This window comes from Amblyomma americanum, chromosome 10, assembly GCF_052857255.1.
Source record: "Amblyomma americanum isolate KBUSLIRL-KWMA chromosome 10, ASM5285725v1, whole genome shotgun sequence".
Lineage (NCBI taxonomy): Eukaryota > Metazoa > Arthropoda > Arachnida > Ixodida > Ixodidae > Amblyomma > Amblyomma americanum.
The window spans coordinates 25,716,648-25,742,817 of NC_135506.1; the positions used below are offsets into that span (position 1 = coordinate 25,716,648).

The window sequence follows — 26,170 nt, forward strand, 5'->3', positions numbered from 1 at the left end:
GACTCTGGCTATGATGGACGCCGTAGTGGATTGCTCTGGATAATTCGGGCCACCTGGAGTTCTTTAACGTGCACTGACATCGCACAGTGCACGGGGAACAGAATTTCGCCTCCATCGAAATGCGACCAATAACCACGCCGAAAGACGCGGGTTTGATCCCGGCCTGTTGTAAGTGCTACCTGCTGCCCCAGTTGGCAATGTCAATTTTTTTTTGCGGCCGAAAAGGAAGGGCCAAACACTCAAACATGGCAGTTCAAAGACGCCTGTGCAAAGACTGCGAGAGGGTCGAGAGCTTTTATGACGAGATCCACAAGTCTTTCGAACTCTTTTCGAAACAACTCGCACATAAAACAGGGATTCAATAAAGCACAAACCAACCGGCATAAATATGTACGCGACAGCTGCCAGTGGTGCTCTCAAACACTACAGTCACTCACACATGTCTAGTGGGAGCATGAGATCTGAGGCCTTTATAAACACAGCTGTGGCTTGTAAAAGATGACGTAACGCGACGAGCTTGATCGCATATATTAACCATACTGTATTTACACACAAAAAAACTCGGCGAGGCTCTGATCGCCTTCTCGTAAAAATGCTGGTTAATTTTTTTGACTGGAACCTTCCATGGCAATACGTTTCATGTATACATGACTGCACCAGACCTTGTCTTTTATAACTTCCTGACGCATCGTAAGCAAATTTGTCTCCTGTACTTGTCCCACAAGAGGAAATCGTAATTTTGCGCTGCGCCCATCATTACAGAGTTTGCCGCGCAGAATTTGCAAATCGTTGCTTCGGAGATGGGACAGGGCGCGCCGAAGTCAACGCATTATCGCAGACTACGACCAATGTTTCACGCCACGCGTGCGGGTTTTAGTCGGGACAACGAGCAGATATGTACTACTTCATGTCCATCACACAGCAAGAGTCAATGGACGATCTTCACGCTCGGTTGCTAACGCAGAAAAACATTCACAACCTTGCTGTGGCTTAGTGGGTGACACGCCAAATTAATCTGCTGAATGGCTTTGCACGAAAAAAAAAAACAATTCGCTCACATACGTCAACGACTCTTCCGACCTTCGTTTTCGCCAAGAAATCTCGGCTACCCTGCTTAATGCGCACACAGAGCATGGCAGGCACCATTGTAACCTGTAGGCACGGGCATGATTCCGCCTTTCACGAGAACGGAAATGAGAGCCCGGCACTTAGCCGGTGGAATCGTCCAGTGAGAGGTCTCTGTGTGACACGGCTTTCGCCGAACATACTAAGGACTATAGCCCTCGCAGCTGTTTCGACTCGGCTGCACAACACTGCAGACCCGTAAGAGATCACTCCGCACAGGAGGCCTTCCAAGGACTGATCCTTTGGCCCACGCGGACACTAATGCACAGCACCGCACCGCAAACGAAGAGTTCACACAGGACTAGCTGGCAGAAGTTCTCGGGGGAACCTACCGAGAAGTGACCTTCGAGGCCGTACCACGGAACACTACAGGGTTGCGCATCCTAGCCTCCGGAACCTTCTGTCCTGGAGGTCACATTATACATCTGCATCAAGTCGTCCCAAAGCCTGTACCGCTGCTCGACAATGCTGGGCGTTCCCAGATGGGTGAACATGATCTTGGGCTTGACGCTAGGCGCCGTCTCGTTCGGGTAGAGGTCGTAGTACTGGCGCAGCTGCACGTGACCCACGCCGGCCACCTTGGCCAGTATGCCGGTCGAGTAGACGTCATCGATCCAGAGGAACGTGGCCTGGCGCGAGGCGTTGAACAGCATGGGCAGCGTCCTGACCGGCAGAATGAAGGCCATGCCCCCGCAGTAGGTGGGGTACATGCGGGCCGGGTACTCCTGGCGGGTGACGAACCACTTGGACTTGCGGTTGCGCACCACCGGCGTTCGCTTCCAGGCGAGGCAGTGGATGCTAGCGTCGTCCGTGACGTTCTTGAGGTAGTCGGCGAGCAGGAACACGTTGACCAGCGCGTCGTCGTCGATCTTGACGACGAAGCGAACCGCGTCTCGGCAGTTGTCGGAGGCCCACTTGAGGCCATAGACGAACTTGTAGGTCAGGTTGCGGTACGTGTCCATGAACGGGAACACGACCAAGTCCCCGAGGCTGCGGGCCTCTTCGAGCACAGCCTGACGCACGGTGCGGTTCTTGGACTGGCCCACGAAGAAGACGAGCGCAGAGTTGAGCTGCTCGCTGACGAACGGGTCGCCCAGGGTGTTGCGCAGGAACTGGCGGTGCGACACGTGCTCCGAGGCGGTGTGCACGAAGAAGAGCACGTCCAGGGGCCCCTGGCAGAGCGCCTGCACCTTCCAGCCGTCCAGCGAGGGGGGCAGGTCGTAGTCGACGGTGACGCGCTGGTCGTGCATCGAGAGGCGCATGGTGACCAGGAAGACCATGCCCAGCAGGAAGGTGGCCGCGGCGAAGAAGAAAGTCTTGACGCACATCTTGCTGCGGCAGATGGCTTGCCAGGGCACACCGGCGGGCGCCGCGAACAGGTCGGCCGAGTCTGCGTAGCAGGAGTGGGATGCATTGAGCCACATTGTAACAAATAATAATAATCATAATAATTGGTTTTTGAGGAAAGGAATTGGCACAGTATCTGTCTCATATATCTCGGTGGACACTTGAACCGCGCTGTAAGGTAAGGGATAAAGGAGGGAGTGAAAGAACAAAGGAAGAAAGAGGTGCCCGTAGTGGAGGGTTCCGGAATAATTTCGACCACCTGGGGATCTTTAACGTGCACTGACACTGCACAGCACACGGGCGCCTTAGCGTTTTGCCTCCATAAAAACGCAGCCGCCGCGGTCGGGTTCGAAACCGGGAACTCCGGATCAGTAGCCGAGCGCCCTAACCACTGAGCCACCCCGGCGGGTAACGAAAAAATGCAGGTGCCGTTTTCTATCCCGGCATATATTTATACTGGAGAGGAGGAGTGGCGAGGAAAGAACGTAAAAGAAATACATTGACTTTTCGGCCGTTGGGCGATCGACCGAAACGCCAATACAAGGCTGTTTCAAGATACGTCCTGCCTCCCCGTTTTAATGCGAGAGCACTATACTTCAGACGTCCAACCCTTAGCAAGAATCTTGTCTTGTCATCGGAGTAACGCGAGTAAGCTCGGGTTTATTCGGAAGAGCGTCGCGCCAGCTGCCGCCGAGTGGAGAGGGGGTATGAAGACGAGAAGCGAGAAACGTGGTTGCGTGCAAGTGCAGATGCCAAAAAAAAGGAGGCGAGTAATGAATACGTGCTTACGCACACCTTCTCGGTTTAACTACGTATGTCAGAATCATACCATACTTTTTCTCTCTAGAAGCTGTGCCCTGAGGGCCAGCATGCGCACGAACACTATAGTACTTGACCGCTGAAGGCTACAGACGGCTGTGCTTCGAGTGGTCATGTATCTAAAACAATAGAAGCAGCGACAAGAAGCAGGTCACTAATTCAGCGCATTATTCAGCCATGTGAGCACATCACGCAGCCGCTACAATAGGCCATTGGCTTCCCCCTATACTTTTCGCTGGTAAGCGACATTCTTACGCCTATGTACTACATGGCGATAATTACGGACCATTGACAAAGGAATTTTATCTCGCTTATCTCCGAAGAATTATACATCTATACTTATAGATCGATGACAGACGTTATTAATGGTCGATATTCTATCGACAGCGGCCATTTGCGTCATTTAAAGCCGTCGCGCAATCTCTAGGAAGAAAAAAATAGAAAGGTTCATGACTTAGAGGTGACCTGCACCCCGTTCTCATTACAATCGTTGGACGTTCTCAGCGTCCTTGAACTACTTGGAAGACGCCCCGCATACGTTTATTAGAAGCGTACATCGGAAAGTACTCAACATTTCACGGAACACGACGAGGAACATAATTTGCCGTCATTTGGCAGACGTTGACGGGATGGGTACTTCTGACGGCGGGAACCTTATCTGAAGCTTGTTGCCGGCATTGAATGTGTGTCTCACGAGAAGAAGATGCAGACGTTGTGCTGTGCTCTGCCGACAGAGCAGTGTATATGGTCATCTTCAAATCAAATAAAAGTTTATTCCTCCATAAAAACGGCGGCTGCGTTTTTATGGAGCAAAAACGCTAAGGCGCCCGTGTGCTGTGCGATGTCAGTGCACGTTAAAGATCCCCAGGTGGTCGAAATTATTCCGGAGCCCTCCACTACGGCGCCCCTTTCTTCCTTTCTTCTTTCACTCTCTCCTTTATCCCTTCCCTTACGGCGCGGTTCAGGTGTCCAACGATATATATATATATATATATATATATATATATATATATATATATATATATATATATATATATATATATATATGACAAATATTACAATTGTTTTGAGTACTTTGTTCCCTGATTCATGTGAAACAAAAGAAAGTGTCTTGTATTGAATTCCAGTGCTGTTGTATGGCAGTTTTTTTTTTGCTCTATCTATTTTTTGTTTTTTTTTGTTTTTCCTGCTTTTCCCTTGCTCGTGTGTATATCTTACAATCCACTTCCTATTTGGGCCTGTGCAAAGGCCTACAGTATTGTTAAATAAAAATAAAAAAATAAATATGAGACAGATACTGCCCCATTTCCTTTCCCAAAAACCAATTACTTACTTTCTCATTTAACAATACAGATGGAGGAATCGTAGAAAAAACCTGCCCTGGGCAGCTTGACGAGGTAATCAATCTGTGTCGTAGGTAATCTGCTGTGCAATCATTATGAGGTAATCTGCTGTGTCGTAGGAGGCAGTGGAGGACGCTCCCAAAGTTTTATCGAGCAGTGCGCAGCATACAAACTGCTGAGAAAGCAAAATGACCGATTTATCCTCTAGAACATAAACGCTGGACACAATCGTGTTTCTCGATGTCGCGAAACTCGATATTAAGGCGCCCGTGTGCTGTGCGATGTCAGTGCACGTTAAAGATCCCCAGGTGGTCGAAATTATTCCGGAGCCCTCCACTACGGCACCTCATTCTTCCTTTCTTCTTTCACTCCCTCCCTTATCCCTTCCCTTACGGCGCGGTTCAGGTGTCCAACGATATATATGAGACAGATACTGCGCCATTTCCTTTCCCCAAAAACCAATTATTATTATTAACCCCTCGACTTTTCGAACCTCGAGGTTACAGCTGCCAGCAGAAGACGCAGTCATCGTGCATGCCCTGTAAGCTGAAGGAAGCGTGGTGGGATGCCCATCCAGGCTGCGCGAATTACGTTCCCAGCGACTGTTTTTTTGTTTACTTCCTTTTGTAGCAGCATGGCTTGCCGTGTTACGCACAGTGAGCAACGCCGGAGACGCTAAACGCGAATTCGCTCATATGGGAGTAAAAAGCGAGTAAGCTGTTCTCTCGCACTCTCCGTTTTAAAAAAGGGAGTGCAATAGGGGAGAGCTTACTCCCATCTTACTCCTTTTTGTTTAGAACTTATAACAAGTATGGTTGACGCCTCTTGCAATGACTGATCCGAAATGGTCGTTCTTCCTTTAAATTTACCCTTCTTGCATTCCTGTTGCTCACAACTTCTGGAGTCGCCTGCGGTGCGGTCGAGGCCAAGTAAGATACAGAGGCATTGACACTAAACACTGAGAAAACAAAACATGCATTCTAGACAGTGACAAACAGCCACGTGACAATACTAGGAAACGAACGCTGACTGTTCTTAGGTTTTACTGCTCTTGCGGCGAGTTCAAAGAATTCATCCTGAAACTCTCGTGCTATGCAAATGACAAGAGAAAAAGCCTAGACGCAGGGGTTAAACCGGTGCACGATAAAATTGCTTTCGCTGGCGCGATCGAAAGGAGTCTCCGAATTTTGCTAGTGAGAAGTGATATATTGCACCCAATCGAACACAGCAACGCACTTTCCAATCTGCAGAGCAAGAAAGGAAAAGATGTCACTTCAAATTCATGAACGCACATTTTCGTTAGGTTTGGATGAGCACTACTGTGCGGTCGATCCAAGAGAAACAATACAAGTTGATGCATAGGGCTACCGATGTATGAATGACTTAATGAACATGGAAATAAACAGCCAATAATATATATATATATATATATATATATATATATATATATATATATATATATATATATATATATATATATATGCATACATACACACACATACATACATACGTGCAGACGTTCTGTGACATTCTGTCCACGGTCGAAACGTCAATAAATCGTTTCAAACGTTGGTGTCTACGTTTACACTACTACTGACCATTCCAAGATTTCTCTTTTCGCTGGATCTCTCTCTCTCTCTCTCACACACACACACACACACACACACACACACACACACACACACACACACACACACACACACACACACACACACACACACACACACACACACACACACACACACACACACACACGCACGCACGCACGCACGCACACACACACACACGCACGCACGCACGCACGCACGCACGGTGTTGACAAGCGCCAGTTTTCCAACCTCCTAGGAGCCAAGGATACAGCTGCAGTGTACCGTCGCCCTTCCACCCCCTACACACTGACAGCGCCCACTGCAAGGTACACCCAGGCCATGTGAACACGAAGGATGGATGGATGGATGGATACGGCTGAACCCTTTACATCGGGCGGTGGCTCAAGCCACCTAGCCATGTCTTGTGAAATTTTACTCCTGTCTTGCTTTTAGCAACCAATCAGATAACCTTCGCTTGGTTACTTCTAACCTCTTAAAATCCACTTTCCCTTCACTATCCCTAAACCCCAATGCCTTGGGTAAGTCAGCCCCGCTGCCTTCCACTGTAGGGTGAAGCCCTTTACAGAAAAGTATCAAGTGTTCAGCCGTTTCCTGCTCCTCTCCGCACGCAATGCACAAAGTGTCTATCTCCTGGTACCTGACTCTATACTTCACTGTAGGAAGCGCCCACTAGCGGCCCAGCTGGGCAACATTCTAATTCGTCAGCATGTAAATGGGGGTTTTCCGTTACGGCGCAGTAAGACTGAAATTACTCCATAGAAGGCACCATTATAGTCTCGGCAAAAGCAGTAAATAAAAGGCAAGAGAGGCTCGGAAACAGGGAAAAAAAATGTTTTGAACGCCATAGGCAAGCGGGCTCCGCGTGAGCTGCTACACGCTCCAAGAATGCCAGGCATAGCTTTGGCGCATTATCTGCGAAGAGAGTGTCGATAACCGACTCCAGCAGTCGACGCCCGTCGGAGAGGTCAACGGCGTCTGCAGAAAGGGCACGCCGAACGCACGGCGGTGCCCTCCCTATGCGCGCAATTCATGCCGGTCACAGCTGTTTCATCGTCGTTCACAGTCACCTCGGTGACGTAGTTGGCCTAACAATATAGTGTGTGTGGTGCGCGCCTTTGTAACAACAGTTGCATAACGTTAGATAGCTCTCTGAGACTTCTTCTACCGTGTTCTTGCATTTTTCCCTACAATCTGCTCTCTGTGAACTTTGTGAAGTGCAGTTTTTACTTATGTGCTTGTAATCAGTTTCGTATAACTTACTCCCTCCCCCTATATAAAGCCCGAAATGGCCCTTAGGGCACAATAATGAAGGGCAGTCGGTTAAAGACGTTTCTATACAAGTGTAGACTACTGTGAACCAGGCGTACTGTCAGGCGCAAGTCTACAAGATGTTGAAAAAAATATTCTACATGTGTTTTGACTTCGCGTATTATGACGAATGCTTAGCGGCAGAATTTCTATGTTGCGCAAAAAAAAAAAATTGGCAGTCTTTTTCAACAGAGACCAATTGCACCTACTTACGGCAGCTCTCCGAATCCGCGTAGGAGCAAGATGTATAGGAAGAATAGAGACCATATCGTTGCGGTCCAATCAGAGCTGAGGATCCGAATCCAAATCGCCCACTGAAATACACTTTTCGGTTTCGCGAAGCGAAAAAACTTGCTCCAGATCACCGATCGGAATATATGCAGCTGCTGAGCGCAGGGTCGTCGGTTCGAATCCCGCCCAGAGCGGCCTAGGTCTATGCAACCGAAATGCAGGAACACCTGCTATGTCAGTGCACGGCGAATAGTCCGAGGGGGTCGAAATTAGCCAACCCGGCATCCTCTACAACGGCGACCCTCACAGCTCACGTTCAGCATGGACACGATAGACCTCACATGTATAGCATACCATTTGCTTCAGAGACCGAGATCGCGCAGTCAGCGCGGAATGCATGCCGCGTCCTAGGCCCCGACATTCACGGTTTCCGTATCACGCCGGATAGGCATGCGCTATCATTTGAACAGGGGCCGTGACCGCACCAGTAGCGATCGAAGGGAATGCGGCCGCCCGCGCCAATTTGCTTTTTTCGAAGCGCGTGCGGACGACGACCCTGCAATCACTACTGATAAGTTTTCATAACATGCCGAGTCGAGGATAGTTCCGTAGCGGGTATACCGTGACAAACAATGGCATACGCGGTATCGGAATCAGGTAAGCGAAAATCGCTCCGGCCCCCGGCGTAAACCATTGACATCATCGTTCACACGTTCACTGCGTCGCGTGTAGCTGGTGGGGTCACGTGATTTATTCATGCTTTGCTGCCAGGAATTCTGGGTCACGTGATGAAGCTATAGGTCAGATTTTATTGAGAGGCCCTAAGAGCTAGGAGGACCTAACAATAAAACCTACCCTACGGCTTCGTCGTGTGGCCCGGTATTCTTGCCAGCAGAAATGGCCCACGATGGAGTGAACGTGCTAAACTTAACAGGGCCCCCAATTTCCTGTAACGAGGCAGTGAGTCACAATATGACGGTCATCGCCTAAGTTTCATCCGAGCAAGTCCGAGAAACCTTTACTAGCACGGTCGTCACTTAACTCTACAAAAAAAAAAATGTATATAACGTGATGAAAATGTAGGCACCAAAAGAGTAGCTATAGGCCTTTGTATTTCGTCCTGCAATCTTACAAGAGTAACCTGCCTTAGAGCAGTTTAATTCGAACGGCTAAATCCTGCACCAATTTTTACATCGCGTCAGTCTTCACTGTAAAAAAAAAAATCACCTTAGAACCACTACGACTTCTTTTTCACCCACGCGCGACTACCAAGTTTAATCCAAACTCGTCCCCTCACGCATCTGGACGAAGTGTGTCGCAATTCACTGTATTAAACCGGCATTTCACAGCTCGCTCAAAGCATCAATAGCGCTGTCGTAAAAGTATGCAGAATCAGTGCCTTCGCGCGGAAGCGCGTTTGAAACGTTTGTAGTTTTTTCAATGTTCTTTGTTGTCTTTTTTCAATGCGTGTAAACGTGTCTGCCGCCAAACTGAATCTACTTTATCCCCGGTACGACCAACGACCTATGTAACGGCTGGCGTTGAACGCGTTTCGGATCTGTGCTGAAGCTCTAACAGTGCAAATGGGTACGTATGGTTTAGCAAAACGTAGAGTTGGGCTAGTTGGTAAGGATTCATTATAAAACGGCGCAAAAGACGACGGACCAAAGAAAGGAGAACACAGGACAAGGCAGAAATAGTGTTGGTTCAAATGTTTAGGGGAATCTCGCAAGGCTTAGTAGATTTTTAATAAGGAAGTAATTACTAATTGGCACCACCCAAGCGCAGCCACACGGCTACAAAGGAAAGTTAGCTTCCAAGAAACTTCGTAGATAAAGAAAAATTCGTCCTGGTTCGGGATTCAACCCCAGGACCACCGTTTCAGCGGCAGAGATTTACTCTACCTTAGGGGATTCCCCTAAACATTTGAACCAACACTGTTCCCACTTCCAGTTATCAATTCGCTCTCCCTACTCCACCTTACGGGATTCCCTAAACATTTGGCCCAACACTGTTACCACTTCGAGTTAGTGATCAATTTGCTCTCGGCAGTATCTTGTCTCGTATATCGTTGGTTCAGGTGTCCAACGATATACGAGACAGATACTGCGCCATTTCCTTTCCCCCAAAAACCAATTATTATTAATTACCATCTGCTAGCCGTCCCCGTTAGCTCAGTTGGTAGAGCGACTGCTCCGGTGAAGCAGTGGTCCCGGGTTCGAACCCCGGACAAGGACGATTTTTTTCTTTATCTGCGAAGTTTCTGTGGACGCTGTATAACTTTCCTTCATAGTTGTATGGCTGCGCTTGGGTGGATGCCAATGAGCAACTATTCCCTGATTACCTATAGCATGCGGCCTTTAAACGTGTGGAGGCTGTGCGCGTGGTATGGAGGGCTCCTAATCAATTTCGGCCACCAAAGGTCCTTTAAGGAGCGCTGATATCGCACAGCACCATCACGAGTTTTTTTTTTTTTTGCATATAGCCGACATCGAAACGTGGTCGCTGCGGCGCGATCGGGACTCGATCCTACGACCTTGGCCAACATCAGTAGCTGAACGTCACATCTGCCAAGCCACTGAAAAAGGCAACCGGTTTTGTTCGTGAAATCGTGAGCGACCTTGACACTGAGTCCGCAAATTTCAACTCAATTCGCAGTGCGTCAAAATTTACTCCGTTCGAAGGAACGGAGTAGCGGAACGGAATTTACTCCGGCCGAAGAAAGCTAACGGAACGTCGTGCACGACAGGCTTCGTTATGATTGAACGATCTTTCGGCTAGGTCGAAAACGGGGGACAAGCGTTCTGGTCTCCCCATAATTGTGCTGTTTCCCTGCAACCGACATCAAACAAATCACACTGAGCAAGTTGTTGCATGCTGCTTGATCATCTAAACTGCCACGGAGGAAACTAAAGACAGCACAACCTGCTGCTGCTGGGCGGCTTGCCGTTCGGTTGTTGATCCTGAGGTCGCGTACTCGACCCCGACATCGGCGGCCGTATTTCGATGCAGGCGAAATACAAAATCACTCGCGTACAGTGCGGCGTCAGCGGACAGTACTGGACCCTATACAGGAGGTCTAAATTAATCCAGAACACTCCACTACCGCGTTATAAAGTAGCCTAGCGAGCCCTTCCGCTGTGGTTTATTTCCCTTCAGTGCCTATAACTGTCGAAAATTGTCCACCACCAGTTGTTGGATAACAAGTCTAGTCCAGTTCATTCGAAGCTAGCACATCGCCGCCGACCCGATTCACGGCGTAGCCCTAACACTAACGATCTGAGTGCTGGAGGACGAAAAAAAAATGCAGTACTCACCATGGCTGTAAGCATAGCGCCGATAGTGCATAGTCCTTGGGTGAGAACTCGTCGCGATGGTTTGTCGTCGACGGGTCCTCTATGCTTCACCGCGGCGTTTCACCCATAGTCGTAACAGCAGCAGCAGCAACGGTGCGACGGCTGTGCTCAGGTCGGCAGCATCTCATGAGCTCGCACCGGCGGCCGCCGCCAACACCTGCACAAAAAAAAGCGAACGAAGAGGATGAACAAAGACGTTTTCATTCTGATAACTTTCGGGGCACAGTTTCTATGGCCACCGGCGATAAGGAAGGCAGCCACAGGTCAGGCAGGACAGGAGCGCGCCGCTATCGTCGCGCGAGGCGCTCACGGTAGTTCCTCGCGTGGCTTTATCGGGCGAGGGCTGCCTTATCTTCCGTCTACGGCGTCGGCAGGAGCTGTGCTCGGGCGTACGCGATCGTCCCGCCGAGAGAGCAGTGCTGGCGTCATTCAGCGGTTGCGGATACGTACGCGTCATCTGGTCACGTGACTACACTGCGGATCGCAACGACCAGGAAGAAGAGCGCGAAGCTGCCGCGGCGCTAACCGTTGCCGCTTGGTTGAGCAATCGCGAGTTGTTAATTGGCGTGTACCTGGCGGGCGTTTGTCGGTCGGTGTTGCGCCGTTCTACGTACTACGTATTGCACTGCCTACATATACAACAGGTGATTGCAGCGCGACAGTTCGCACCCGGTTAGTTGACGAACTTCCCACTGGTACGAGACACAGTCGGTATACATGGCGGTGTTTTTATATCCCACTTAGCAGCTGGCAAACTAAACAAAAAAGGTTTATGGGGGTTTAACGTCCCAAAGCTACTCAGGCTACGAGAGACGCCGTTGTGAAGGGCTCCGGAAGTTTCGACCACCGGGGGTTCTTTAACGTGCACTGACATCGCACAGTACACGGGCCTCCAGAATTTTGCCTCCGTCGAAATGCGGCCGGGATCGAACCCACGTCTTTCGGGTCAGCAGCCGAGCGCCATAACCATTGAGCCACCGCGGCGGCCTTCCGCGGTACGGTTCAGGTCTCTGCGTACTGCAAGGACGAGATTGGCACATGTGCAATTTGAGAGATAGGGTACCCAACCGAGGGACGCCCCAGAGCTGTAGTCTTCCGCCTTCTGTTCGGCATAGCTTTGGCTCCATTGACTAACGCACTGGGAAATATTCTTAACCTGAATCGCGGGATTTACACGAATAACCCTGTGGGCGTATAGCGGCTGAATGGAAAGGCCCAAGACACTCTGCAGGAGGCTGCGGATGTGGTCTACAGAATGGTAGGCGACAAGGGCGCTGCACGCTCACCGCAGAAGTCAGAGCTATTAATCATTAGACCCCGATCTGGAGACTCGACTATCAACATCGCAGTTGGAGGTACAGCCGTATCCAGAGTAATGAGAGCCCGCCTGCAGATCGAATCCAGTGCAGATGCGTCATGCACCCTAAATACCCTGGATAAGCAGATCACGCAGCTGACGCATTTAATCAGAAGGGTCGCTGGACGCATCCATGGTCTCAGCGAAGTCGACGCTCTCTTACGATCTATGCTTTAACAATCAGCCGCATCACTTCATCTCTTACTTCACAACCTAACCTAGGGCTAGTTAAGACGGGTCAACACCATTCTGAGGAAAGCTGTCAAAAAGGCACTTTGAATCCCTCCATGTGCTAGGCCATCTAAAGTAGTGCAACTATAGGGACACGCTACAGTAGGAGAGATAATCGAGGCCCAAAATGCTAGCCAAGTCAAGACGCTTAGCACGACTCCAACGAGTGGCCACTTGCTGAACACTTCAGGCTACCGTTAAAGGTCCCAGTTCCTCACCCCCACCCTGCTACTTCGAGGTGGTCCTTTGTTTGGCGTTAGAGGTTCAACACCACATACGTACAGTCTTTGCCAGAAGTAACCCGGCTAGACTGTTGGCATGTGTTCTGAACCCTTCCGCTAGGAAAATGTTTTCGAACTTATCCTCTCGTTTGATCGCGTAGTAGATTGCAAGCATTAAAGCAGGTCTAAAGTAATCGAAAATTAACTGCAGACGCTGCTGCGATATCAAGTGCAGACGTAGACCGTGTTTGGAGGAGTTGGTAAGGATTCATTGTGAAAAACAATGCGAGGAAATACAAAGGCCAAAAGATATGAAGGCACTCTACGACCGTTGACTTTCTGCTAACATCACACACCATGGTCCATAATTCTCATAAGCATGAGCGGAAAAGTTTATGAACAAACAAGAATAAATGACAAACGGTTCATAGTGAAATCAACTTGTGCCGAGGAATGCAACCTCATTATCTGTTAGAACTATAGTTAGGTTCGTTAACGGAAGCACAACAAGAGTGCTGTGAAAACACATGGATAAGACAGTGTGGGATGTGGTAGAATTATTCACACCACTAAAAACCAGGGCACGTGCGTGCGTCAGTCAGCGTACCATACAGTTCTAACAGATAATGAAGGTTTGGTTTAAAGGGGTTTAACGTCCCAAAGCGACTCAGGCTATGAGGGACGCTAACAGTTAATGAAGTTCCATTCGTGGACACAAGTTGGCTTCACTGTCGACAGTTTGTCATGTTTATCAGTGCGAAATGATTAGATGGGTCATTGACACCATGAAAACCTGGCGTCGCTCAAAAGGTGGCGGCGTTACAAAACCCGAGTTTGGTCGAAACGGCGTGACGCCTTCAGAGACGGGGAAATACGAAATGTCAATCACTAATAGTCAGTGCTAGCTCTTACAACTGCAGCAGTTACAAAGGAATAGAATTAGAGTAGAACTGGAATGAAAATAGAACAGAAATGGAATAAAACTCAAAAAGAATTTGAATAGAATTAGAACGTAACTGGAATAGAATTGGAATACAATTGCAATGCTTTTGCATTACTGGAACATAAGTAAGTTACCGGCTAATACATTGGAAAGTAATGGCCAACGGACATGTGGAAAAGCGATCATCTCCCCTTGTTCGCTCCCCTTTCTATCTCTACCTCCGTTCCCCTTCCCACGTGTAGGGTAGCATACCGGGCGCTGCCTAGTTAACCTCCCTGCCTTTCCGTTTGAGTTTCTCTCTCTCTCTCTACTTGCAAATTTTTCTTATATGCTTGTAAACTCCTTTCATTTAAGTTCATGCGTATAAGAATTGTGTACCATGGCGAACAAAGTTAGTTGAGAGTCAGCGCTCGCAGCGTGTTTTCGTAATTTTTTGGTCCTGGTGTTTTTTTTTTTTGAGCTCACTTTTATAATAACTTATAAGTAATCCCCTATGCAGGTTCAATGCGACGCCCTGAGCACTTTACGTAGTAGGCTGCATTTTATCGAAGGCGCTTCCTTGGGTAGAAAATTAGTTTAACGCGGTTTTTGAGAGATCTACTCGGGGCACGAGGATCCGATGAAAGTGGATTTTACCCGAAAAGGAACCCACCTCAGATTACAATTCATCAATTACTCTCCGCAAATACATAACGAAACTTTGTTCTGAAACGGGAGGTTTTGGAAGGAAGATAATCTACTTCCTCGGTCGGCGAAAGGTCAGTGGTATCTGATCGTGTTACGAAGGCATGCGGTCGGTTGTTGGCCTGCACAGAGTCTAAGCGGACCCGTATTTCCTCGTTAGCGAGGATTGCTCATCCGGGAGCAACCCTCATTAGTAATCCTCGGAATGCGTCAAGGCAAGCGCTGACCTTTCCGAGTGTTTCGCAGTCCCTTCCTCATCGTGCTTAAACGAGGGAATACAGTCGGTTGTAATTTCAACCTTCCGCCACAGTGTTGAACTGACGTCACCGTCTTGCAGACATTTAAGATGGCCGCAACTTCCGCTCCATCCGCATTTATCTTTTCTTTTTAGTATTGTTGGAAGACAGGGCCCCGTGCGATGACTCCCATGTTTTATTGGCCCATACTCCACGTTTGGAGAATGTCGATGGAGTATTTGCCGACATTATGAGAAATTTTTCACCATCATCGACTCTTCCTATCTTAGATGTTTCCCTCCTTTGTACTTGTCGCGACATTGAGTGTTTAAAATATTTCCAGTCTTGTTCATTCTGTTTTGTTCTATTGCTCAAGTACTAACAATTTTCTAAATCTACATCTACAAGTATCATTTCTTTATCATGATGATGATGATGATTCACACACGCACAGACGTATTCAAATTTAGTTTCTTCCGTCGTGTGATTGAACGGTCGAATTCTAGCCCAGCGACGTATGCTCACTGTGGTTAAAGCGCTTTTTAAAAATATTGTTGCAAATCTGTGATGCTTCTGACCGTTGATTATGCTATTTTTGTTTTTGTATCCCACTCCTGCAACAACCTCAGCGGGGCTGCAGTACGTGTAAATAAACCAGAATAATATAAAATAAAACTTGTTCTGAAGCCTAGAAAATCGCAGTTGACATAGCAGATTTGTATTTTACGCTTAGCATTTTACGCCTGGGTCAGGCGGGACGTCATCATAAAATCAACATCATGACTGTTCCAGCCACACGTGACGTCAGAACTATGGCCTTTTCTTCGCTATTTGAAGCTTACTGTGTTTCGCGCTATGCTATTCCTGCATAGTTTTAAAAAAAAAACTGCTTCAATTCACGAGCTCTCCTGGCCCATCACGCTTTGAGCATTATTTCTCATGTTTTACATCATCATCTTCATTACGAGGATTTCAGGACAAGCGCTTCTAGTTCCCTTTCTTGCCGCCACGTGGCGCATGACTAGGAAAATTTTGAAATAGTGCGTTGACGTCATCCGTGACATAAGAAAAAAAGAATGACGGATTGCCTGTGGAAGAGAACGGGATAGGGAGCTGGACTTAGTGGCATTGGCTGTGCGCTTTTCTGGTAATGTCTCAGCAACAATGAACACCGTCATCACTCGTAGCGTTGAAGTGTGTGTGGGAAGCTGCCACGCTCAGTTCACGCTTTGCGGCGCTTCATTCCTATGCAAAGGCCTTCTTTTATTGAAGTCTATAGGAACATTCGACATTCTGGAAATGCTGTTTATCGCTCTAAAGCCTGTTTCACATGCAAAAACGCTCGCGATTTCTGGCGCCGTGACGCAAAAACCTGTTTCAAGCGGACGCGGCTGCTAGAGCGGCCAGAGCGACGAGGTTCGAGCAAGTTGCAAATTTTTGCTCAATCTGAAACGGCCTTAAACTCACTGGTTTGCAGTCCCTTCATAATGAAGTACGAGGTGTACTCTTAAAGGGGCTGTGAAAGGGGGCCTCAACAAAGACGCGGTGTGCCTAGGATGCTATAGGAAGCCGCTTCACAACTATCCTCCAGCAAGAATTTTTTAGATGCGCTTCGTTGGAGCTGAGTTATCTATAGTCAAAATTTGAATTTTCGCCTATTCGCGTCTTTCCCTCTCTTCTCGTCACTTTAATAATAATAATAATAATAATAATAATAATAATAATAATAATAATAATAATAATAATAATAATAATAATTGGTTTTGGGGGAAAGGAAATGGCGCAGTATCTGTCTCATATATCGTTGGACACCTGAACCGCGCCTTAAGGGAAGGGATGAAGGAGGGAGTGAAAGAAGAAAGGAAGAAAGAGGTGCCGTAGTGGAGGGCTCCGGAATAATTTCGTTCCCCTGGGGATCTTTAACGTGCACTGACATCGCACAGCACACGGGCGCCTTAGCGTTTTGCCTCCATAGAAACGCAGCCGCCGCGGTCGGGTTCGAACCCGGGAACTCCGGATCAGTAGCCGAGCGCCGTAACCACTGAGCCACCGCGGCGGGTTCTCGTCACTTTTCGCACGCTGAAATGTCGGCGCTCCTCCGCCGGCCCCTCGAACTTGCCTCATCCACCGGCTGCCGACGCGTGCCAACCGATGCTAGCAGTCCGCTGCTGACGTAACGAGCGCTACATGACGTAACGAGCGAGGATGCTGACGTAACGTGAGCGGATTCGGGCGAAAGCGCAGCACCGCAGGTCGCCGCTAGGCGCAGAAGCAGGCAGTTTTAAAATTTGTATTGTAAATTATCGGCTCGCTTTCGAGATCACGTACTCGGCATGAACGCTCGTTGGCCTGCACTCTACATAATGCGAGCATTTATAGACAACTTCAAACACCCTTTTCAGGGACCCTTTAAGGAATCAACCGGTTTCTTGTAATCGCATTGCTCGAGGGTTTCTCAACCTTTTACCGCGTGTCTTTCCTCCTTCGTAATCTGTGTTGACTTTGGCGGTATACTGCTGCACGGTGTTTGCGCGCACAGGTCATAAACGGCGCCGGGAGCTCGTCCCAAGTTCCGTCTATGGGGTTGCGAATACTCGCGAGGTTCCCTTATTGCCCTGCCGTTGCTCAACTGCCCACGGCAATGTTGTCATTAAAACCACGGTTGCCGTTGCAGTACCGATCACGTAGTACGCGGTTGTGTGCATGCACCCACGGAAGTAATGCGATGAGTGCACATAGTGGAAGCGCGAGACAAACACACGTGCTGTTTAATGCGACACAGGGGGCTGACTACTGTATGGAGAGGTTAAATATGTATATGTATGGATATATATACGGGTATATGGATTTGAATATATGGATTTGAATATATGCATATGGATAAAGGGATATGGACATACGAATATGGATAGGTATGGATAGGTATAGATAGCTGGCAGGCTGACTGTTTTCACTGCAGGCAAATAGAAAAAGCCTAAAAATGAACTTCAAATATCGCTGCTACTGGCTGTTACCGGTCGTTTTCACACCGAATTTCCGGTGACTTCAGTGCTTCCTTCTTTTTTTTTGTGCGGATCTCTAAGGCCAGGCCGCATCGCCATTTGTTTTAAACAATGATCACATAGTCATTTTGAAGAAGGACGTCATAGGTCTAAATCGAGTGGCGGAAAAAAAAAAGGTTGAATTTTTAAGTGAACTTCTCTTAGCAATAAACGGGCCTTTCATTGCCCAAATAATAACGTAGCCAACACCCTCCCCACCCCCTTTTTTTTCAGGGATTGATTTTAGTAAAAAAAACCAAAAAAAGTGATTTGTAGATAAACCGCTCAAACGCGCGAATGCAGGTGTTTAGCCTAGTTGGATAATTGCAAGGTCGCCGGCACGTCTGGCGACGATATTAGACTCAGTTTAAGCTCGTCAGGAAACGATATCAGACTCAGGTTAAGCACTGATTAAGGTTAAGCTGATCTCATCTGTTCGCACCGCAGATGCAAGCGGATGAAGACGGTAGTGTGCAATGCACAGCGGAGCACGCTAGGGGACGGCTTACTTCCTTATTACTCCCATAGTAGTGTACTTGTGTTTACAGTGTAGATAGTTCCAACAGCAATGCTTCGATGTGAAACACGTAGTCGAAATAGACCGGACGTCAAATTACCGGTCATATATTATCCTGGCCAAAAGTTTGCGTACTGCGCCTCAATGAAGTTACTGTGCCTGCCCGATAAGCGGTTCCTCGGGACGTAAGCAAATTGCAGGAAACAAGTTACACTTATTTCCAGGGAGATCATGAGCGAGCTCCCCAAGAAGTTCTAAGCGTGTGCAATGACAAGCCTTTCTGCTCCGTCGTCTAATGCGAGTACCACTGAAGGACACGAGAAGGCAGCGCCAAAGAGACATGGAGGGACGGCATACAAGACAAATAAGACAGGCGTGTTTGCTTCGCGCTATTCTTATGTGTCCTTGACACATCGAGGAGTCACATTGTGATCGAGCTACGCAACAACGAGCTCGCCAAAGTCTTTCACGCTGAAGAATTTGCTTTGGAAATGCGCGTATATGATATCAAGTTACGAGCTTATAATATAATAATACACCCGCCGCGGTGGCTCAGTGGTTAGGGCGCTCGACTACTGATCCGGAGTTCCCGGGTTCGAACCCGACCGCGGTGGCTGCGTCTTTATGGAGGAAAAACACTAAGGCGCCCGTGTGCTGTGCGATGTCAGTGCGGGTAAAAGATCCCCAGGTGGTCGAAATTATTCCGGAGCCCTCTACTGCGGCACCTCTTTCTTCCTTTCTTCTTTCACTCCCTCCTTTATCCCTTCCCTTACGGCGCGGTTCAGGTGTCCAACGATATATGAGACAGATACTGCGCCATTTCCTTTCCGCAAAACCAGTTATTATTATTATTATTAATTGGTTTGTTCATATAGGAGGGCATTACATAAGAGCACAAATTGCAGGATAGGGTTAATGGTGAGAAATGGGAGAGGCCCTTGTCCTGCCGTGGGCGTAATCAAGCCGATGATGATGATGATGATGATTTCCTTTGCCTCCGACAGCTGGCTTCGCGGTTGTGTTGCAGCGCGTTTATTGCTTCGAGCTGTGCATACGAAGTCATGCCATCCCGCGGGGAACTATATAGCGTGTGGAGGGGGGGGGGGGGGGGGGGTATGCGTCTTATGTTTGGAGCCAAATTTTTGATGGCCATCGAGGGGTGCGAGATCGGAGGTCCACGTACAGGCGGCGGTATACAGTATATATAGCGCATTGTCTCCTTTGTACAGTTTTTTTACGATGTGTTCAGAAAATTTTTGCGCAATTTGGGCCCCCTCTTTATGATGCCCTATTTTAAAGAAAAAAAGTGCGCAAACTATGCGAGTAAATACGACAGTTTTTTAGAATTAAATGTACAGATTAATGGTGGTTTAAGAAACCTTTTTAATCTAAAAGATTTTACGCTAGATGTCGCTAGATGAGACATGTCTCATTTTGCCCCATGTCTCATTTTACCCCGCCCTACCCTATATAGTATATATTACGCGTTATCACCTTTGTAGAGTTTTCTTACGATGTGTTCAGAAAATTTTCGCGCAATTTGGGCCCCCTCTTTTTGATGCCCCAATTTAAAGAAAAAAGTGTGCAAACTATGCGAGTAAATGTGGTAGTTTTTAGAATTAAATGTAGAGAATAATGGTGGTTTAAGAAACATTTTTAATCTAAAAGATTTTACGCTAGATGTCGCTAGACGAGACATGTCTCATTTTGCCCCATGTCTCATTTTACCCCGCCCTACCCTATATAGTATATATTACGCGTTATCACCTTTGTAGAGTTTTCTTACGATGTGTTCAGAAAATTTTCGCGCAATTTGGGCCCCCTCTTTTTGATGCCCTAATTTAAAGAAAAAAGTGTGCAAACTATGCGAGTAAATGTGGTAGTTTTTAGAATTAAATGTAGAGATTAATGGTGGTTTAAGAAACATTTTTAATCTAAAAGATTTTACGCTAGGTGTCGCTAGACGAGACATGTCTCATTTTGCCCCGTGTCTCATTTTACCCCGCCCTACCCTATACAGTATATATTGCGCGTTATCACCTTTGTAGAGTTTTCTTACGATGCGTTCAGAAAATTTTAGCGCAATTTGGGCCCCCTTTTTTGTTGTTCTATTTTAAAGAAAAAAAGCGCGCAAACTATGCGAGTAAATACGGTAGTTTTTTTAGAATTAAATGTACAGATTTATGTCGTTGTCGCCACTTTTACAGGCACACCCGATAAGCGGTGAAAAAACCTTTAGCTTTGTATATGGTGTTTAAAATTACCCGGGAGGTTTTGGAAAAAATAACGTCGTATAAAGTTCCGGTGTGCATTGCACAATGTAGGCCTGTCCGGCGGCCTATAGGAGGCGAGGCACAAATGCAAGACCATGATGAATGCTGATGAAAAAAAAAACCAATTAAATCTGCTTCTGACAGATTTTGTTTCGCTTTTTGCCATCCTGTTAGAAATACGCGAATAAGTTGATTTTGAGCAGCACCCGTTCTCTTGCGTAATTTCTCAACTTTCTTCATAAAAACACCGGACGCTTGTCGGCGGTGTTATATTACACGTAAACAAAAGGGTCCGTCATACCCTACAATCCTGGACAAACGCATTTTTGAGCGGGAAACAGTTTATGGACGCAATTTTATGATACCATGAAAAATTTCAGCTTAACAATCACTATATCCGCAGACCATCCGACAACAGTCTAGTAAATGTTTTTTGCTATTTTCATTTTTTTCTATTGTCAAAAGCGTTCTCCGTTGGTTTTTATGGCAGTCTCAACTGCTCGATACGATCGACGGAAAGACGTTAAAAGAAAGGTTCTATTACACATCGGAAGAATTGACCGTTACCTTCAATATTTCCATAATAGCGTCTTAAATTTTTCAGTATTCAAAATTTTTGTCCGAGAATGCTGGGCATGATGGTGCTCGGCTGCTGCCCGAAAGACGCGGCTTCGATCCCGGCTGGGGTGGTCACATTTCGATGGGGGCGAAATGCTAGAAGCCCCTGTACTGTGCGATGTCTGCGTAAGTTAAAGAACCGCAAATGGTCGAAATTTTCCGGAGCCTTTCACTACGGCGTCTCTTATAGCATGAGTTGCTTTGGAACGTTAAACAATATAGAACCAAACCAAAACGAATTTAATTTTTAATGAATCCAAAGATAAACACGAATCCTAAAGGTGTTTTCTAGGACAACAGCTAGCTAGCGCCGCGAATACGATCCTTGCTGCTCAGGGGGCATTGAGATGGAAGCAAAATGCACCAAAAACGTGATGTAGTGAGTCTTCATACACGTTAAAGATCCCCAGATGGTCAAAAATCAATCGCAGCCGTGCATTATAACACATCTCATAGCTCATGTGACTGTCTTGGCACATAAGATTATTTAGAAAGAGGTCTTGTTTAGAAAGCATTTAGAAAATGTTTAGAAAGGGACTTCGCAACCGCAGCCGAATTTCGGAAGCGCCTTTGCATTTTAGAAATGCATCCTCAGTGCCTATTTTGAAGCTTGCTTTGCTACGCTTTAAATGCGCCGACATCGCCCAGCACGCATGGACTGCCTTATGCTTCATAGTTTCGGTATGCGTGCACATCCGCTTGCTACGGCAGACGTCAGCTACAGCTCTGGACTCTGCTTTGTGTGGCTGCACGCTGCAATGCTTCCGGCGTACTGTGTGACGCATATGCACTGGAATATAAGCTGCACTGCACACGCCCGCACATACAAAGGATAAACGTTTCAAGGCGCTCCTGTGCGGAACGCTAACGCATTCCAGGAATAATGGCTGCAGCAACTTATTCGGGGGAGTGGTGTAATGAGGCCATTTAAGGAATGAAGCCGTACATAGCCAGAGTCGTTCAGCCAGTTAATCGAAAAGAAGCTGCGCAGCGATTCACCGGGACTAGCGGCGTGCTTCCAGGGTTCAGTAACGAATAAAACCGGCTCTTTCGCTAAGCGCCCCCGATGAACATTTCACGCGGTGATGATCGTGGCTTTCTCTTCGTCCGTTGTCACCGTTATCGCTGACCCGAGAAATCGGGTCCGGCCGGCGCCTCAGGGTGCGTGCATAGGGACATCTCGGGCAGCGCGAGCAGGGATCGGAGTCCCCTTCCCCACTTCCTGCGCCTTCTCTCTCTCTCTCCCAGGCGTCGGGCCTCGTTCCGTGGCCCAGCACGTACCGCTTTCTCTTTCCATTGTTCGTCTAGCGCAGAGAGCATGAGTGCATTGCGAACCCGTTACTAAGTCGCGCGCTTGACGCGTGTGGCTGATTGGGTTGCCTTGACTTACTTCACTCGCTCACTTGCGCTGCTCGCTCACTCAATCACTCACCCACCCACCCACCTATCAGTCGCTGACTCACCCTCTGGCTCACCAACAGCCGCCCTCCTGTCACTCACAATCGAACCCACATATTACTCGCTAAAACCCAACCAGCTATCGCTCGCTCGCTCGCTCACTCACTCACCCACCTATCACTCACTCGTTCACTCACTCAATCACTCGCTTGCTCACTCACTCACTCGCGCACCCACCTATCACTCACTCGCTCACCCACCTATCACTCACTAGCTCACTCACTCAATCACTCGCTTTCTCACTCACTCGCTCACTCACTAACTCACTCACTCACTCGCTCACCCACCTATCACTCACTCGCTTACTCACTCGCTCACTCACCTATCACTCACTCGCTCGCTCACCTATCTTTCACCCGCTCACTCACTTACCCACCCACCTATCACTCACTCACCCACGTATCACAATCACTCGCTCACCCACCTATCACTCACTTAAGTATCATCCAATCACTCGCTCACCCATCTATCACACTCACGTATCACCCGATAACTCACTCACCCACTTATCACTAACCCACCTATCCATCACTAACTCACTCACTCGCACCCACAACCTATCACTCAGCCACCCACCCACATATTAATCACAAACCCACTCACTCAGCCACCACCCACCAATCACTCAGTCAACCACCCATATTATAATGCCAAAACATTAATAGTCACATTACGAGAAAAGCTGGCGCGTGTGTTAGTGTGTGTACTTGCAAATGGTGCAGAAAATCCCCGCAATGGCAAGACAAATAGGGTGACGTCATCAAGCGGCCCTAGGACGCACACAGCAAGCCAAGCATATACATTGTATTGCTGTACAATGTCTCAGTCTGTACCACCCACTCCTTGCCCAAGGCCTGATACTTAGGTTGGCAGCATGCGCTAGATAAATAAATAAAAGCATGCAAATAAATAAATAAATAAAATCATGCAGTTCAAGCAATGTTCGATTACAGAGGGGCAGATAGCATGCACGTAAGGCGTTGCCAACGGAAAGGGAACGTTCAGATGCTTTCGGCAGCCGAAGACTGCTCAGTATAGCGCATCAAGATCGCTACGATGGACGAGTGCCACGAAATAAAAAGAAAAAGAGAGGTAAAAAGGAAAAAATAGACCGTGACAGAGCAATAAACGACTAATAAACAATAACTGAAACAGCCATAGCACGCACGTGGTATTTGTTTTCCTCCGTAAGTATATAACGCTTATGCCCGCGAACGCGCTGCCTATGGGACACGCGAGGATCCATTTCCGGTCGGCGCCTCTTCCGCCGATTGTGTCGTCGTTCCGACCGTGTCCCGACGCATGGCGTCGAGCCCATTTCCGGTCTCGGTGCTTCGCATGTCTTTCTAATGTAGCACACGTGCGGCAGAAGCACTCCGCTGCCAAGGTTAGCCGACAGATGGCGTAACCTCAGCGACTGACGCGGTGCCGAACAGTTGACTAGCTGCGGCTCCTTTGTGATGGTGGCGTAGTGGATTTTCGTTACAGGCACGCGCAGCCGCGCGAAAAATACGGGGACAGAGTAGACAGACAATGTCGACAGCTGAACTTCCAACAATTCTTCATTGCGAATATTTACACACTTATATCTATGCCGACCGAGCTGTGGCCATCGTATACGTGTGCGCAAATAGGCGCGTTCTTTTTCGGAGAGGGCAGTAGAGGCGGAGCTTAGGCAGGCCATCCCCAGACTACATGTGAGTCATCATCCTGCGGGAGGTGCGGGGTTCGATACCCAGTGCCGCCGAGTACCCAACGGTCATACAATGGGTAGAATCTTTCCCTGGCCTGGTGCTAGGTTTAATCAGGGTGAAATGCTTGGGAAATGGGTCTTTGACCCCACCTTGAGAAGACGAAAATACCTTGTGGCATGGCGCTCTTTGGCCATTTATGCCTTTGCGCCATAAAAATTCATAATCATCATCAGTTCTGATTCTGGTTTATGGTTTATGGGGGATTTAACGTCCCAAAGCGACTCAGGCTATGAGGGACGCCGTAGTGAAGGGCTCCGGGAATTTCGACCACCTGGGGTTCTTTTACGTGCACTGACATAGTTCTGATTCTATGATTTCACGTGTGATAGAACAGTTTTCTGGATTTTTCCGCGACCTAATTGTCAGGCACTTCCAGTCAAGTCCTCTGAGGCTTTGGCAGGCCTGCTATCTGTATTTTGTTTACCTTTTTGCACAGTAAAGACTGTATTCTGGTGTCCCGCTAAGCTTCCGAAATGGATATGCGAATGACGTTGATGGAAAAACTACCTGACTAATAGGAGTGGGTGGAAGGAAGAGAATGCGAAGAGGGGGGGGGGAGATGACGTCCCGACAAACAACGCTATGCAGAACCGTTTCGTTCAGCATAGGAGCGAGCGTTGTCCTCGAGTTTCCACCCCCTTCCACTCACGTGGTGTCGTCTTTCGCAATTTCCAAGCGCGCGGCTCCAATTACCCGCACGAGAAACAACTTATTCCGGCGAAAGGAGCTTCGCCAGAGTAGAGAATGGCGTGAGGTATGACAAAGAACTGCGTCCGCTGTTGAGCAGCGGCGTGGGACGACCTCACTTGTGCAATGCGAGTAGCGGCAGGCAGCCAGAAGCGCAAACATCCTGTGTATACCATGTACCATGCAGGTTACGCGGCAAAATCCAGGATTACGAGACCTGAATTTCGCGAAGTTGCTCAGGAAATTGCCTTCACAAGTATTTTTTTTCTTCGGACAGTTTAGAGACAGTTTCAACAACTGGTGAAGAGGGAGACACGGTAAAGAAAGTCACCTCCATACTGACAGTTCCCATAAGCCGAGTCTCAAAATTCCATATATTTCCAGCCCCGCCGCGGTGGCTCAGTGGTTAGAGCGCTCGACTACTGATCCGGAGTTCCCGGGTTCGAACCCGACCGCGGCGGCTGCGTTTTTATGGAGGAAAAACGCTGAGGCGCCCGTGTGCTGTGCGATGTCAGTGCACGTTAAAGATCCCCAGGTGGTCGAAATTATTCCGGAGCCCTCCACTACGCCACCCCTTTCTTCATTTCTTCTTTCACTCCCTCCTTTATCCCTTCCCTTACGGCGCGGTTCAGGTGTCCAACGATATATGAGACAGATACTGCGCCATTTCCTTTCCCCAAAAAAACAATTATTATATATTTCCATATGGTTTGTATGGAGTCACTATGGACATTATGGAGAGCGCGGATGGAAACGTACAGACTTCATATGTTGTTATGTCCTTTTTATGGAAGCTATATGAAAACTTTATGGAATGTTTATAGAAAACGTATGGATATCCACACACATTTTTGCATCATATGGACTCTATACTCCCATGATTCCCTACGAGAGACTCGTATGGAATGTTTCAGTAGGGGCTTTAGAATTTAAGTAAGATGAAATAACTGGAAAGTGTTGTAAGGTGTGCTTTGTGGCATGAAAAATCGCCGTTAAATTGAAAGTCCGCGT

The 26,170-nt window shown here is 47.9% G+C and overlaps 1 protein-coding gene and 2 non-coding genes across 4 annotated transcripts in view; 2 read left to right on the forward strand and 1 right to left on the reverse strand.

Moving 5' to 3' along the window:
- Window positions 1–444: 444 nt before the first annotated feature.
- The window catches only part of LOC144106951 (beta-1,3-galactosyltransferase 5-like), a 128,709-nt gene continuing 102,983 nt past the window's right edge, over window positions 445–26,170 (reverse strand). Inside the window, exons 1-3 of one of the 2 annotated variants that reach the window (XM_077639919.1) lie at window positions 11,450–11,540; window positions 11,101–11,296; window positions 445–2,515 (exon numbers count right to left, since the gene is read on the reverse strand). In XM_077639919.1, the coding sequence (XP_077496045.1) occupies window positions 1,509–2,515; window positions 11,101–11,131 (1,038 nt within the window). In that variant the 5' untranslated portion in view covers window positions 11,132–11,296; window positions 11,450–11,540 and the 3' untranslated portion in view covers window positions 445–1,508. Of the gene's footprint in view, window positions 2,516–11,100; window positions 11,297–11,449; window positions 11,541–26,170 lie in introns of those variants that run through there. The other variant, XM_077639918.1, reaches the window with a different exon arrangement.
- On the forward strand, window positions 9,947–10,020 carry TRNAT-GGU (transfer RNA threonine (anticodon GGU)). Its single transcript has one exon. It is a non-coding gene; the product is annotated as a tRNA-Thr (tRNA).
- On the forward strand, window positions 25,548–25,619 carry TRNAS-ACU (transfer RNA serine (anticodon ACU)). The gene has a single exon. It is a non-coding gene; the product is annotated as a tRNA-Ser (tRNA).